The following is a 15,725-nucleotide window of genomic DNA, read 5'->3' as shown; positions in this document are numbered from 1 at the left end:
ATGTACTCCTGTTGTTTGTGGAAATTGGTTCTCTATGCTTGAAAGTAGGTCATTTTTAGTAAATGCAAATAAATCATGAACTCAACTGATTATCTTACATTGGTTGTTAATGTAGCCAGTAGTGCACTCAGGGTTGTTCAGCAAGAGTTGTCCTGTCTGAATCACATCTCACCTCATCATTTGGGTTTTCCAGGCAAGGGCTGTTTGAGTTTGGTCTATAATATGCCTTTATAAATGATGAAAGGAACATTCTGTTTGATTAAAGTAAACAGTCACTGGACACACAGCTTATACACCTTACATCACTTCAATTAGGTTGGCCGCATTTAAGATTCAAGGACTTCTCAAAGGTGAACCTCAGGAATGCGCCAAATCCACCACCAATTGAGAGAAAATTGCGCAAGAAAGAACTACCAGGGATGCAATTTCAAGTGATGGCCTGGCTTCCTCAGAACAACAAAACATGCAGAAAAACACAAACGGCAATTCCAATAAAAGCAGATAATTCATCCATGCTAGTGTTAAGAAAAGCCATGCAGTTCAGCAATTAGGCTCCACAGCTCCTTTAGAATTCACAATAAATGATGTGCAAGAATTGGCCATCTTTGAGCATGAGGAGAAACCAAAGATGATAATAATTTTCTAAATGTCCTGCCACTACTATGTGTAATGGATTACAGTATTTCCAGCGACAAATATAGACTAACTGGCCTAATGCTTTCTGCTTTCTGTCTCTCTCCTTTCACTTGTCGAGATATATTTGTTGTAATTCCAATCTGCTGGGGCAGTTCCAGAATCTAAGGAATTTTAAATAGAAAGAGAGTGCTTTGTAGAACCACCAGATATTTCCAAAACACTTTACAGCCAATTAACATAGTTTTGAAGTGAGATCATTGATGTCATGCCGGAAATGAGGCAGCCATTTATAGACAGCAAACTTACACAACGGCAATGTGACAACTACAACTACTGTAATGATGTTGAATAAGGAAGATTTTTGGAAGATTGCAACCAATATATTTGTTATGTCTGCAGCCATTTCTTTTAAGATTCTGGTCATCGGGTCCCAGGCTCTTGTCAGCCTTTAAGGCCATTGGCCTGTCTAGTGCTGTTTCTCTCATGATACGTTCAGTTCTTCCTTCTCTTTCTCCTAAATTTTCAACTATTTATTAATGCAGTGCTCTTTCTGCCTTCTACAGTGTGTACCAACACAAAATATCTTTCATAATCTGTATTTTACATATTTCCCTAGCCTCATTCATGCAATTAATATTTGCACCATATAAATACCATGCTGTGACCATCACCAAGAAGAGACAATCTAACCACCACCCTTTGACATTCAATAGTGTTATCATCATTGAATCCCCAACTGTCAACATCCTGGTGGTTACCGTTGACCAGAAACAATTGGATTTGCCACATAAACACAGTGGCACAAAAGCAGGTCAGTGGCTAGGAATATTGCAGCGAGTAACTCATCTCCTGACTCCCCAAAAACACAAGACAGGAATGTGATGGAATACTCCCTACTTGCCTGGACGGATGCTGCTCCAACAACACTCAAGAAGCTTGACACCAACCAGGCCAAAGCAGCTCGCTTGATTGGCACCACATCCACTAGCATCCACTCCCTCCATCACCGATGCTCAGTAGCAGCAGTGTGTACTATCTACAAGATGCACCACAGAAATTCATCAAAGAATCTCAGACAGCATGTTTCAAACCCACGACCACTTCCATTTAGAAGGACATGGGGACAGATACATGGGAACACCATCACCTGCAATTTCTCACCAGGCCACTCACCATCCTGATTTGGAAATATATCTCTGTTCTTTCACTGTCGCTGGGTCAAAATCGTGGAATTCCATCCAGAACAGCATTGTGGATCAACCCACAGCAGGTGGACTGCAGCGTTCAATAAGGCAGCTCAGCACCGCCTTCTCAAGGGAAACTAGGAACAGGCAATAAATGCTGGCCAGCCAGCGACACCTACATCCCATGAATGAATTTTAAAAATCCACTAAAGAACAATATTTACTTTAGTTACTCCCTTTGTACATTTTTAGATTTTATACTTTTATATTTCCTTCTAGTTTACTCATACAATCTATGTTCTCCTTCTTTATTACTTATTACTCATACTTTGTTAAATCTAAGAGTTTCACAAACCTCCAGCCTACCACTAATCTTTACAATAATGCACGCGTTTTCTTACAATTCGTACCATCCTTACTTTCCTCATTAAGCCACAGATGGTTTATCCTGCTCATAGCTTCCTTGTTTCTCAATGGAAATATATGGGTGATGCAAGTTATAAAGGGTCTCCTTAAATGTCTGTCACTACATATGCATTGTCTCACCTTTTAATCTATTTTCCACTTTAGCCAACTCTGTCTTCATCCCTTTATATTTATCTTCATTTAAATTAAAGACACTAGACCACGTTTCTCATCATCAAACCAAATGTGAAATTCAAATATGTTATGACCTCTCATCCCTGGAACATCCTTTTCTGTGAGATCATTAATTAATCCTGTCTCATTACAGATTGCCAGAACTAAAATAGCCAATTTCCTGATTGGTTCTAGTACAGTTCTTAGAAACTTTCCCAAATAGATTTTATGAACTTATCCTTAAAACTATCTTTGCCAATTTGATTTGTTCAAACTTTTTGAAGATTAAAGTCACCCACAATTATTGCAATGCTTTTCTTATCTGTCTTCACCCATGTTCTTATATAGGCCCAAATTACCGGTTTCTGAGCTATAATTTGTATGTAACTGCTAGGAGAGAGATCGGAGTACCAAGATTGGAGTTACTAGATCATCATCCATGTGCTCTCTGGCCAATAAAGTTCCAAACCTGACAATGCATCAAATTTAAAATTAAAGTATATTTGAAGTCTTTCATCTTCTCTCAACTGTAACCACGTCCAGCGTACAAACCATCTGAAATATCTGCATCAGACGATTAAATAGCAGATTAATTGAAGTGCTTAATATGATTAAAGGAGTTGATGAATGGGGCGAGGAAGGTGTGAACTCAGAGCAATGGAACACAATTAAATGAGCTAAACCATTCAGGAGTGATCAGGAAGCACTTTCACACAAAGACTTAGTGGAAATCTGGAACTCTTTGCACCAAATGTTGTTCAGGCTTGGGGTCAATTGATAAATATAAAACAGAAATTGATAACATTTTGTTGATGTTAAGGGTTGTGGATTTAAGGTACAAATCAGCAATAATCTTACTGAATGACAGAGCAGTATTAAGGGGGCCTGAATGGTTTCTTCCTGTTCCCATGGTTTGAAACCATTATTTATTTTGGTAGTTTTAACACATGGATTTGCTGGAACAGAAAAGATTGGAGCTGTCATTGTCAGCTGGTTTTGAAGTAAGGTTTGATTCATTCAATACGACACCAGCATTCACCGACAATCGTGTAATCTTCATTTCTAGTGATTTTCTTTCAATATTTGATATGTCTTCCAGAGTAGGAAGGTTTGTGTGAAAATTGTCGAAATTGTAATGTGCTAAATTTCATTAATCTCAAATCTGTTTTAATTTGAATAAATATATTGCCTTCATAAGCCTGGAGTTTTTTTTTTTACAGAGGAACTGGACATTTATGGCCTGAAATGTATGTAAAAGGTAAAATTCTCTTAATATTTCTTGTTGTGTTTTTGCTTCTCTCAATATAAATGTTTATTGTCAGTAATTTCCCAATCCAGACTCCAGAAATCTTTAAAACCAAGATGTGAGGAAGGGTCACCGGACCTGAAATGTTAACTCTGATTTTTCTTCACAGATGCTGCCAGACCTGCTGAGCTTTTCCAACAACTTCTGTTTTTGTTCCAGAAATCTTTAGATCTTCCAACAGATTCTGTTCACCTATCTGTATTTTGTACACCAGTATATTTGGATCCCAGGTAATCTGAGTATTTTATGATAATGGCTATATTATTCATTCAAATACAGAGCATGAAATACTGGAAAGTCGAAGTACAGCATTAGCATTTATAAAAAGACAAGGTTAATGTTGCAGATTGTGGGTCCTTTATCAGAGTAATCTTGCATATCCAGGTGGTTGTTCAGGCACACATGTATATTGCTGTTAAGGATACAATGTGTACATAGGTGTATACTCTAGATGTACATACGTTGTATCTACAGCCCTATATCAGTAATTTTTTTTGTGGGTAAGCATTTGTATTTATGTAACACTTTTAACAATAAAATATTCAAGGCACTTCAGAAAACAAGAGTGTTATGAAACAAAATTTGACACCAAACCACATAAGGCAATATCAGGGCAGCTGACCAAAAGCTTAGTAAGAGGAAGGTTTTAGGAAGTGTTAAAGGAAGAGAGAGAGAGATACAGAGGCAGAACAATCTATTAAGGGAATTCCAGAGCTTAGGATCTTGGCAGCTGAAGGTGGGACAATTGATATTAAGGATGATCAAGAGTCCAAATTAGAGAAGTGCAGAGATTTCAGACCATTGTAGGGTTGGAGATTATAGACGCATGAAAGGGTGAAGTCACTAAGGGATTTGAAAACAAGGATGAATATTTTAAATTTGATGCATGGATTAACCAGTAACCAGTGTAAATCAGTCAGGACAGAGAAAACTGGTGAACTATACTTGATGCAAGTTGGGCAGAAGAGTTTTAAATGATCTGAAGTTTACAGAGAGGGCATACGGGAGGCCAGCCAAGGCTGCGTTAAAATAGTTAAGTCTACAAGTAACAAAGGCATGGATAAGGACCAAACATACATTGCATGTAGGTATATATACACATGATGGGTGATTTATGCATTGTACCATAGTGTTTGTAGAAGTTCTCCCTATCTGTATCTTAAACAAATTATTTCTGTGAACAGGTAAAACAATTTCTTATTTTAGGAGAATATATTGTGTGTACATTACAACATACTGAAAGCACAAAAACAGATCATTCTGCCTAATTGGTCCATGTTGATTTTTATGTTTCGTACAAGCTTCTTCCCACCTCTCTTCATCTCTCACTATCACTCTATTCGTCCATGTGGTAGTGAGTCCCACGAACTCTGTAAAAGGCTTGTCATGAATTATCTGTTGGATTTATTAGTGACTGCCTTAGATGTATACATACTCCCTAGTTCTTGTCTCCCTTACAACTCTACCCAATTCAACTCTTTCATAACCTCAAAGACCTTTAACAGATCCTGCCAACCTTTTTTTTCTAGACAAAATAACTCCAACCTGTTCAATCTTTCCTCCTATATCCTCTCAGTTCTGGTGTAATTCTAGCAAATCCTTTTTCAACCTCTTCCAGGTTGTTTGTTGTAAATATTTTGTAATAATCTAACCCAATTTAATATTTACATTACTCAAATGCCAGTCTTCTGATTCTCTCTAACAATAATAACTCAAATAGTCTACCCATCACATACAAGATGAGTGTCAATACTTGTTCCGTTAAAATGGATTTCAATTGGTTGATCAGGTTGCAAAGGAATTTGTTTGAGTTTCTTTCTCCTTATTTTGGACTGGGATTTTATCTGTTGCTTTGCCTCTTCCATGAGATTACAATGCTGCAAGGTACGAATTATAAAGTCATGACGCGGTGGTCATAGTGTGGGACAGGGTCTATGGACCAGTTTTTTTCCCCTGCCTGTCAATTTTGTATTTTTGTACATATTCTATTATTTTAAAGACCTCAATCAGATCTCCCCAGATTCTATGTTCTTCTGAAGAAACATGCCTCAATTCTCTAAACGTATTGTGGAAAATGAGGACCTTTTTGAGTTAGGTATTAATCTAGTGTGCTACTTTTGACCCTATTCCAGGGTTTCGACATATTCCTATTTGTGAGAGTGCCCAAGGTTAGTGAAATATTTTCAATGGTCAGACTATGTCATTGAATCCAGTCTTTCTCAACCTGGACCATAGAAATGGGGTGAGGTTATTCAATCTCTCTAGTCTGCTCCAATATTTAATCATATAATAGCTGATTTGTACTTTAACTCAATCCACCAGTTTTGGTTCCATTGTCCTTTACAATAAAAATCTCAATTTTTCTATGGCTTTGATAGATAGATAGATAGATCTTTGGACTCTGGGGAATCAAGAGATGTGAGTATTGGACATGAAAGTTGAGTTGGAAGACTAGCCATGCTCTTATGAATAGGGAAGCATGTTCAAGGAGTCAAATGTCATTCTCCTGTTCCTGTTGGTATGGCAACTGCTCTGCTCAAGACCACAAGAAATTACAGAGTTGTAAATGCAGCCCAGTCCATCGTGAAAACCAGCCTCCTTGCATTGACTCTGTCTACACTTCCCACTGCCTTGGCAAAACAACCAACATAATCAAAGACCCCTCTCATCCCGGTTATACTCTCTTCCACCCTTTTCCATCGGGCATACGATACAAAAGTTTGAAAACACATACCTACAGATTTAAAAACAGCTTCTTCCCTGCTGTCATCAGCCTTATGAATGGACCTCTCTACAAGAGTTGATCTTTCTATGCACCTTCTCTGTAGCTGTAACACAATATTCTGCATTCTGTTCTATTACTCTGATTTACTTATGTAAGGTCTGATTTGTCTGGTTAGCATGCAAAACAATACTTTTCATTGTATCTTGGTACATTTGACAATAATAAATCAAATCTCAATCTACCCTATCAAATCTTGTAATCTTGAACACCTCAATTTAGATCATGTATTAACTTACTTCCTTTAAGGGAATACAAGCCCAGTTTATTGAACCTGTCCTTATAGTTTAAATCTTTCAACCCCACTATTATTCTGGGGAATCAGAGCTGCACTCCTTCCATGGCCCCTACATCCAATTTAAATTCTATGGTCGTCCGGTGAGGGCTTGTAGGTGTCGCATTGATAATACTGATACATTTCCAGTTAGACCTGTTGTACAGTGTTACAGTTCTGGGCTCACACTGCTGCTACGAAAACTTGCAACAGTTTGGAAATGCCATTTGCGTAACTATCCTGTTGTCCTGATTCATTTCTGCAGGTTTTCTGATAATAAAATGACTTCCAAAGTTAAGTCTGATGGCATGCAATATTCCTCTTGCCGTGTCAATCTGCCATCTCTCCAGAGGAGCCAAGCAATTGGCAATGAACACAGAAATACCCAAGTCTTCAATTCTGCCACAAGTTTAGACTCTGGAGCTGGAACAGTTTGCTCATCTGTGGATGTGAACAAAGACACCAACACAACTGAATGTGTCTCATTAGTGAATACACACAAACCTGGAGAGGATGCAGTTTGTGAAGTCTATGGAGGAAGAGGAATTGATTTCATCAATAAAGGCTGTGAGTCACTCAAACACCCTTAGCTGATTCCATGGGATCAAGTGAAAGTGAAGTTGAAATAGATGATCAGCTATGCTCATATTGAATAGCAGTCAGAGACTTGATAGGCTCTATGGCCTCCTCATGTGTATTTCTTGTATTCTTATGATCAGTTGACAAAACTGTGGAAATAAAGCATTAAGATCCTAGGTTGTATAAATAGGATCATAGAAAAAGACAAGGCAATGTTAAACTTGTAGCAATCATTGGTTAGCTTTTCAGCTTTTGTCTAACTTTTGGAATACTGGAAAAACATGGAAAGCATGCAGACTAGATTGACTAATGTAATCAAAGAGAGGTAAGACTTCAGTGCTGAAAAAAGAAAATGAGTCTTCTTTAGTTAGATCAAAGGAGATGAAAAGATGATCTAATAAAGAGTTAAAAATTAATCAGAATAAATTAGTTCTGCTAGTTGGTAATTTGATAACTGAGATAGCAACAATTTTAAATCACTAATTAGTAGATGCATGCGAATTAAAGTCCATCAAAGCCTCGATTTTAAAATTCTCAACTTTTCTCTCCAAGTGCCCCCATTACCTTGTCCCTTACTATCTATGTGACCTCTTCCAGCACTATAACGCTCCAAGATCTCTGTAGTCCTCCAATTCTGGCTTCTGTGCAGCTGATTTTAATGGCTCCATCACTGGCAGGCACCTCCTCAGTTAGACCATAATATGTAGGAGCAGAAGTAAGACATTTGACTCATTAAGTCTGCTCTGCCATTCGATGAGATCTTGTCTGATTTGATAATCATCCATTTTACTTTTCTGCCTTACATCAATGACGTCAGAGAGCACAGGGATGATAGGGAAATAGACTTGCTGTGAGTTAAGACATGGGCACTAAAGCTTTGGATGGAATCAGGTTTTGGAGATCTTCAGAAGTGTGTTAGAATAATCAGATCTAGTGATGACAAAGTCATAAATTAGGGCAGGGACATTCCAATGTCACTATTTGAAGAATAAGGTTTTTGTAGACATCTTTCTTCAACTATCACCAACAAGAATAGACTAATTGGTCCAGAAGCAAAATAGGGTAATGTATAACAAAAAAAAGGCTATTTAGCCCAATCTGACTGTGCCTACATTTATGATCCACTTTCCTCCTCTCCCCTTTTCTTATTTACATCTACAATTGTAAATATCTATTTCCTGATCCCTAATAAACTTGTTTGTTCTTTTTATTGCATTATACCATACATTTCAACTGTCCCTGTGCGAACAAATGCTGCATTCTTGTCACTGTTTAGTTGAAGGAGTTTCCTTTGAGTTCTCATTTGGATTTCTTGGTGTCTATGTTAATTGATGGCCTCTAATTACGCAATTCTCCACAAGGGGAAACATTCTATCTGTATCTAGTCTATCAAAACCTTTCATAATTTAAAGACCTTTTATAGCTTTTGTCTTTCAAGAGAGAAAAGACCCAGCCTGTCAATCTTTTTCTGAGATGAAGACCTACCCATTTCTAGTCTCAAGTTTGTAATCTTCCCTACAGCTGAAATGTTGATTCTGTTTCTCTGCTTGAGTATTTTGAGCATTTTCTTTTTTAAACAAAGATTCATTTCAGTGCTTATTCTTAGTTCTTCGTCAGGTTCTGTGAATCCCTGGCAAGGTAAGCATTTAATGCCTTTTCCTGTGGAGGTAGTGGTGGGCTCTTTTGAAACATTCCTCTCTTTGATGTGACAATGTTATTATGAGAATGTGAATAGGACTTTGTCTTTATCATGGTTGTTATATCACCAAACTAGCAATGGCACTTTGAAATGCCACAAGACGTTCTGAAATAAGCCATATAAATGTAAATTGTATGTTTCATAGAGCAGTTGGCTTTTACTGGTTGAAAAACCATAGAGTGGTAAAATAGTGCAGTGCAGAAGTAGGCCATTCAGTGCATAAAATCTAAGCTGGCTCTTGTGAAGCCCAGTATATCTATAGTCTCAATCTCTTGTTCTTTCCCCATTTCTTTCTATCAAGTAGTCATCTAATTTCCTGTTGAAAGTAACAATCAATTAAAAATAGAAAACAAAATGATGTTGCAGTTTGGGAACCTCCATTATCGCTTCATTACATAAAGTGTAAGTTTGAACAGCAAATAAGTGAAAAACAAATTTGTTCATCATTGAACTTTGATTACACCACTGTAATAAATGTAATGCTACTCACTGACTTGGTTGGCAGGATATGAGTTTGTATTTGGAATTCCCCATGAAGTAAATGTCTCAGGTCATTGGGCCAAAGGATTTGCTACAGCATCAACCCTAGATTTTCTCTTGTGTTTGGAGGTTGGAGAAGTAATGGAATGTTATGAACTGGGAGTGAGGCAGATGGCATTGTGGGTGGAGTCAGGGGCAGTTAAGAGTCAACTGCATTGGTGTATATGGGATTAGAGTTACATATAGACCTAGACTGGTCAAGAATGGCAGGTTAAATTCTCTAAAGGGACAGTTATGCACCAGTTGTATTTTTACAGCAATCCAAAATCTTAAGTGGTCACTTTTACCAAAGCAAGATTTTAATTCCCAGATTTTAAGTAGAATTCCCAACCATGATGGGATTTGAATTCAAGTTCTCTTTTTGTTCATTAGTAGTTTTTCTTCATCTGTCTTTTTATTTTTAATGCAATAATATAGCCACAACACCTCCAGTCCCCTAATCTCCTGATCTCCCACAACGGTATGATTTTGAACAGCATTACTGGGCAGTGAGATGCAGCTTGCTTTAATGTTTTGCAAGCAGTACATTCATCAAATCAGACATCTTGTTTATTTTTTAACTTGTGATAAACTTCCAACAGGCAACATTGAAACCCTACCTTCAGAAAAAGGAGTAGAAAGTGAAGAAGAGGCAAATATTTGCTCTGAAGAGGATGTGCTGAACTTCACCTTCAAAGTTTGTGACAAAGAGGGCACAGGTACATGATCTATAAGTTATAAAATCTCCTTTTTAATGCAATTGTGTTAAATGTTTGTCATGTTCTTTCTCCCCTCCATCTGTCTCCCTATGACTGGTTCTGTTTTACCTTTCTGTCTTCTCCATATCTTCTTTCCTACCAGGCTTCCTCCGCTTACCTATCAAGACTTCTTGGCATTTTAAGAAAAAACCTATAATCTGAGAATAGAACCAATATTCTTAGAATGTAAGATCATAAGTATTCAAGCAATAGACGCAAGAGTAGGCGATATATCCCTTGACCCTGCTGTGTCATTCAGTACATTCACGGCCAATCTTCTCTGTCAGATCCACTTTTCTAGCCTATTCCAAAATCATTTGATTCCCTTGGTGCCCAAAATCCTATTTCTCTCTGACGTAACAATATTCATCAGCACAGCATAGAGAATTCCAAATATTTGCAGCTTTCTAAGTGAAGAAATTCAGATCTATAGAGTATTACAGCACAGAAAGAGACCCTTCAGCTCATCAGTTTTTGCACCTGTCATTAAACAACTACATACTAAATCCTGTTTGCTAGTTCTTGGCCTCTAACCTTGTATACTGTGGCATTTCAAATGTCCGTCTAAATTCTTCTTAAGTATTGTGAGGATTCCTGCCTCTATCACCCTTTCAGACAGTAGATTTCAAATGGCTTCTGGGGTGAAAAAAAAATTTCCTCAAATCCCCTCTAAATCTCTTGCCCCTTAGCTTAAATCTATGTCCCCCTGATTACTAACCACTCTATTAAGGAGTAAAAGTTTCCTCATATCTATGAAATTGGACTAGCTCATTAATAGATTAACAAACTGACTGCCTATCTGCTTGCTTTCTGTACAGAGTAAAATGGACACCTCTTATATTAAAGCATCACATGTTGTGATGTCATCCAGTTATCTTAAAGGTACAGTGCCTTTTTGAGATCTATGCAATAATACAACAACCTGATAGAGTGGTGGAGACAGATTCAAGTGTGACATTCAAAAAGAAATTGGATAGTTATATGAGGAGACAGAGAATGGGTGAGTGGAACAGGCTGAGTCGTTCTTCCAGACAGCCATCTTGGAAATGATGATTTTAAACCCATTAATGGATTTGGTTGGCTTGATAAATTCCTCTAGTGGGGAGACGATAACTAGGGGGCATCATATTATTAAAATTAAAATCAGGCTTCTATCAGGAAGCGCCTCTTTATGCACATGGCAATATGGAACCAAGGCATGAGGTAAATGGAGTTAAGATATCTAATTGGTTTACAAGCTCGAGCGTTGACAGGTCTTATGTTCTTATGAGTATATTTCTTGATAACTCATGTGTGCTGCTTCTTGTAATTTGCGATTCATATGTATAATTCTTGAATAGTACTTCCAAGTGGACGAGGCACTTCGTGTATATAGGGTTTACTGTTCTTTGAGCTATAGTAGGATATTTTGTGAAAGCAGGACTTTTCATCTTGTTCAACAGGAAAGGTTTCCACATCAGTGATCGTTCGTTATCTGCAGGAAATGACGGGACAAAGCTACAAGTTTGGCAGACTACATGTATTGTACAACATGCTTGATCCAGACAAAAGGGATGTTGCTGTTGACTGTGAACAATTCCATTCCACAATGAAAAGATGGATTGCAACTTGCTGTCAGAAAGGGTAACCTGAAAAAAAAAGAATCCTTTATAGTTTAAAATAGAAACCACTGGTGGTGTGGTAGGTTAACAGAGTTATCACTGATTCATGAATTTGTAGATTCAAAACCAACTCTGCAGGCATAAATCCATCATTCAGGCTGCCAATGCAGTACGGAAGGAGCAATATAGTATTGGAGCCTCCATCTTGCGAATGAAACAGTACAATGACTCTGATCTGATTTTTCAGACAAACATAAAAGATCCATTAGCATTATTCTGAAGAAGAGGAAGGCAGTTCTCTTCAATGTCCCGGCCAATATTTATCCCACAAGAAACATAATTTAAAATGCAGATCATCTAGCCACAAACACTTTGATGTTTGCCAGAGCTTTCTGTGTGAAAATTCTCTGCTGTATTTCCTATATTGGAACCATAGTGTTATTATGCCATTGAGGAGGCTATTCAACCATTTGAGTCCATACTGGTTACCTGTGAAGCAATTCAGACAGTCCCTTCCCTTGTTGTAGTCCTGTAACCTTGCCAGTTTATTTCCATCAAGTCCCCATTTTGAAATTATCGATTATCTTTGTTTCCATGACTCTCATAGTTAGCGGTTCCAGGTCATGACTGCTGTGCTGTGTAATAAAAGTTCTCACTATCATCACCCCTGTATCTGTTGTGCAAAATCTTCAATCTGACAATCTCTAGTCACTGCAGAAACTACACGCAGAAGCACCTCATTGGCTGGGGTATGCTTTTGGATACCAAGAGATTGCAAAAGGACCTAAGTAAATGCAAGTATTTTTGTGACTTCACGTACAGAGCTCTGTGCTTCTCCAATTGGGGCCTTCTAAATGAATTGATCGCTCCACCATTGGTGACTCAGCCTTAAGCTGATGGCCCCCCACACTTTAGAATTCCTTCCCTAAACCACTTCTCAATCTCTTGTCCATTAGCATCCTCCTTGAACATACCTCTTTGAGGTTAAACTTTTGATCATTTGCCTGCTATCTACTTACGTGGCTTGATCTCAAATTTTGTCTGGTAATTTCTTCTGTGAAGCCCTTTGTGACATTTAATTATGTTAAAGCTGCAAGTTGTTGTGGTTAACCAGTTTAAAATTAATGTATTAACTATTTCATGAGCCAAACAGGAAGAATGTCATGTGGATGGATTACACATGTGTCCACCATGAATATCAATGATAATATTGAGGCCTAGTTACATAGAAAAGCACAGAAACAAGCCATTCAATCCAGTTAGTTTATGTTGGTGATTGTTCTTTGTAATAAGAAAGACAAATGGATTCCCAGCATTTATTGCAAAAGGACTGGATTATAAAAGTAAAGAAGTGTTGTTACAATTATATAAGGCATTGGCGAGATCAGACCTGGAATATTATGTTCAGTTTTGCTCTCCTTACTTGAAGAAGGATGTGGTGGCACTAGAGGTAGTTCAGAGGAGGTTCACTAGTTTTATTCCAGGGATGAAAGGGCTATTGTTCGAGGAGCGTTTAAATAGCTTGAACTTGTACTCGCTCGAGCTCAAAAGAATGGGGGTGGGGGATCTGATTGAGGTATATAAAATGTGAAAGGGGATTGATAAGGTGGGTGTGAGTAGATGTTCCTCCTTGTGGGACAGTCTCAAACAAGAGATCATAGATACAGAGTGAGAGGAGTTTGGTTCAAAACTGCAATGAGGAGAAATTAATTTGTGAATCTGTGGAACTCATTGTCCCAGAGTGTAGTAGAGGCAGAATAAATCAACAGATTCAAGAAAGATATGTTTCTGATGAAAAATGGGACAAAAGGCTTTGGGGAGAAGTCAGAAAAGTGGAGTTGAGACCAGGATAAGATTAGCCATAATCATGTTAAATGGCAGAGCGGGTTTGAAGGGCTGAATTGCCAACTCCTGCTCCTAATTCCTGTGTTCCTGAGTTCCTAAGTAGGTCTCTTCCCTTGTATCCATCTATTGATCATGATGAAGAAAAGTATTATTTATATATGAGCTGGCGACTTTGAAGATATTGACAAGCTGATAATTAATGCTTGGACCTCATTGCTCTCAGAAAGTTTGTGGACTTTCTCATTGAACTGTTGCAATTCAATCCCATATGTGAATTCTACCAATGGATTGAATTCTACACATTCTGCTGAGCGTGGACCAGTGTCATACAAAATTAAATGATTCTGAGACCCAACTCTGGTTTCTGCAGCAGTAACTGACCTGTCTTGAGGCTGGTAGTTAAGATCATCTCACTTCCTGTGGACAGAAAATTCTGGTAGGGTTTTTGTTCTTGTTTAAATATTGGTGAGGATGTCTTGATTTTATAATGAGCTTTTCTTGATTGAATAGCCTATTGACAATCAATGAACTTCAGGAACAGGAGGAAGGTATTCAACCCCATAAGCCTGCTCCAAAATTCAATTTAATTATACGCTAAAAGAAAACAAAAAAAGCTGAGAATGTTGGAGATTTGAAAGAAAAACAGAAATTGCTGCAGAAATGGCAGCATCTGTGGGAAGAAAGCATAGTTATGTTTCAAGTTCAGTGATTCTTCATCAGATGAGTCTTTATCTTAGGATCAAAATATACTCCTATTCTTTTCCTCCTCATATGCTTATCCAGAATCACCCTAAGTACATCTATGCTATTTGGCTCAACCACTCTCCGTGGTGATGAGTTCCACATTCTCACCACTCTCTGTGTGAAAAAGTTTCTTCTGAATTTCCCACTAGGTTTATCAGCTCCTCCTTTATGTAGTTTGGTTGTGCTTTATGCTTTTTAGTGTCTTTGATGCTTGTTTTACAGCCCATCTGATGATAAAGCAGATATGAGAGAACATTCTTCTGTTCAATCAATGGATGGTAAGTAAAACTTTACAGATGCCACTGTGTTCATATGAAATTTTTATTTAAAGAAGGAATGGCGAGATTCTAAGCTAGATTGCTGAGAATAAAATAATACGGTAGACCAATTCACATGGGTACAGTCTCACTGGATGAAAAAATACGAGAAGTCAGAAGAATTTTTCTGCTCCTTAAGGCTTCGTAGAGTTTGGAAAGTTTCACTACAACAGGCAGCTCATTAAAGAACATCACCACTCACACCCACCAAACCTACTTTTCCAGTGTCAGCTCAGGATTACTAGATTCAAGCTCTGCTGTCGAGATTGATGTGTATAATCCAGGCTGATATTTCACAGTGCAGTACTCAAAGAGTACTGAATCAGGTTCTGAGGAAGGGTCACTGGATCCAAAACGTTAACTCTGACTTCCTCTTCACAGATGCTTCCAGACCTGCTGAACTTTTCCAGCAACTTCTGTTTTTGTTCCATACAAAGCAGATACTGAGACAGGTGTTAATAAACTTTTTCAAAGAAGTAGCATTTATTGCCCATTCTAGAGGGCAGTTAAGACACAATGACTTCACTTTTGATTATACAAAAAAATTCCATCGCTGACAACTATGACAGCTTCCTGGTATTGTGCCAGCAATAAACTGCATGGTATGACAGCAGTAAAATGTGCCTGTTATTTCAGTCTGAGGGGGAAAAGTGCAAAAAGAAGACAATGCAAGGCAGGGTTGCTTTGAGTATTGAGGTAGACTCAATGTGCAAGTGCCCTGACAGCAAATGAAGATCTAGACCAGAGATGAGTTGGGTTTGTGTCCCTGAGTGCACAGTGTCCTTGCTGCAGCGTTACACCATTGCTGGTGTCGATCATCGGTCAGCATTGAAGTGCTGAAGCATCCTATAGAGTGTGTCCTGAGATGTTGATACTGGGTTTCAAACATGGCGATTGTTTAG

At 38.1% G+C, this 15,725-nt stretch overlaps 1 protein-coding gene across 1 annotated transcript in view; it reads left to right on the top strand.

Annotated features, from left to right (window-relative positions):
* Positions 1 to 15,725, top strand: part of LOC109920160 (inositol 1,4,5-triphosphate receptor associated 2-like) — a 95,945-nt gene that overhangs the window by 3,777 nt on the left and 76,443 nt on the right. The window contains exons 2-6 of the mRNA XM_048607345.1: positions 3,620 to 3,657; positions 7,027 to 7,328; positions 10,161 to 10,277; positions 11,759 to 11,939; positions 14,729 to 14,784. Of these exons, the coding sequence (XP_048463302.1) occupies positions 7,043 to 7,328; positions 10,161 to 10,277; positions 11,759 to 11,939; positions 14,729 to 14,784 (640 nt within the window). The 5' untranslated portion in view covers positions 3,620 to 3,657; positions 7,027 to 7,042. The remainder of the gene's footprint in view (positions 1 to 3,619; positions 3,658 to 7,026; positions 7,329 to 10,160; positions 10,278 to 11,758; positions 11,940 to 14,728; positions 14,785 to 15,725) is intronic.

Source organism: Rhincodon typus, chromosome 17 (genome assembly GCF_021869965.1).
Source record: "Rhincodon typus isolate 14 chromosome 17, sRhiTyp1.1, whole genome shotgun sequence".
Taxonomy (NCBI): Eukaryota; Metazoa; Chordata; class Chondrichthyes; order Orectolobiformes; family Rhincodontidae; genus Rhincodon; species Rhincodon typus.
Note: the sequence above shows the minus strand (reverse complement) of the source record. Positions and strands in the feature narration are given on the sequence as shown.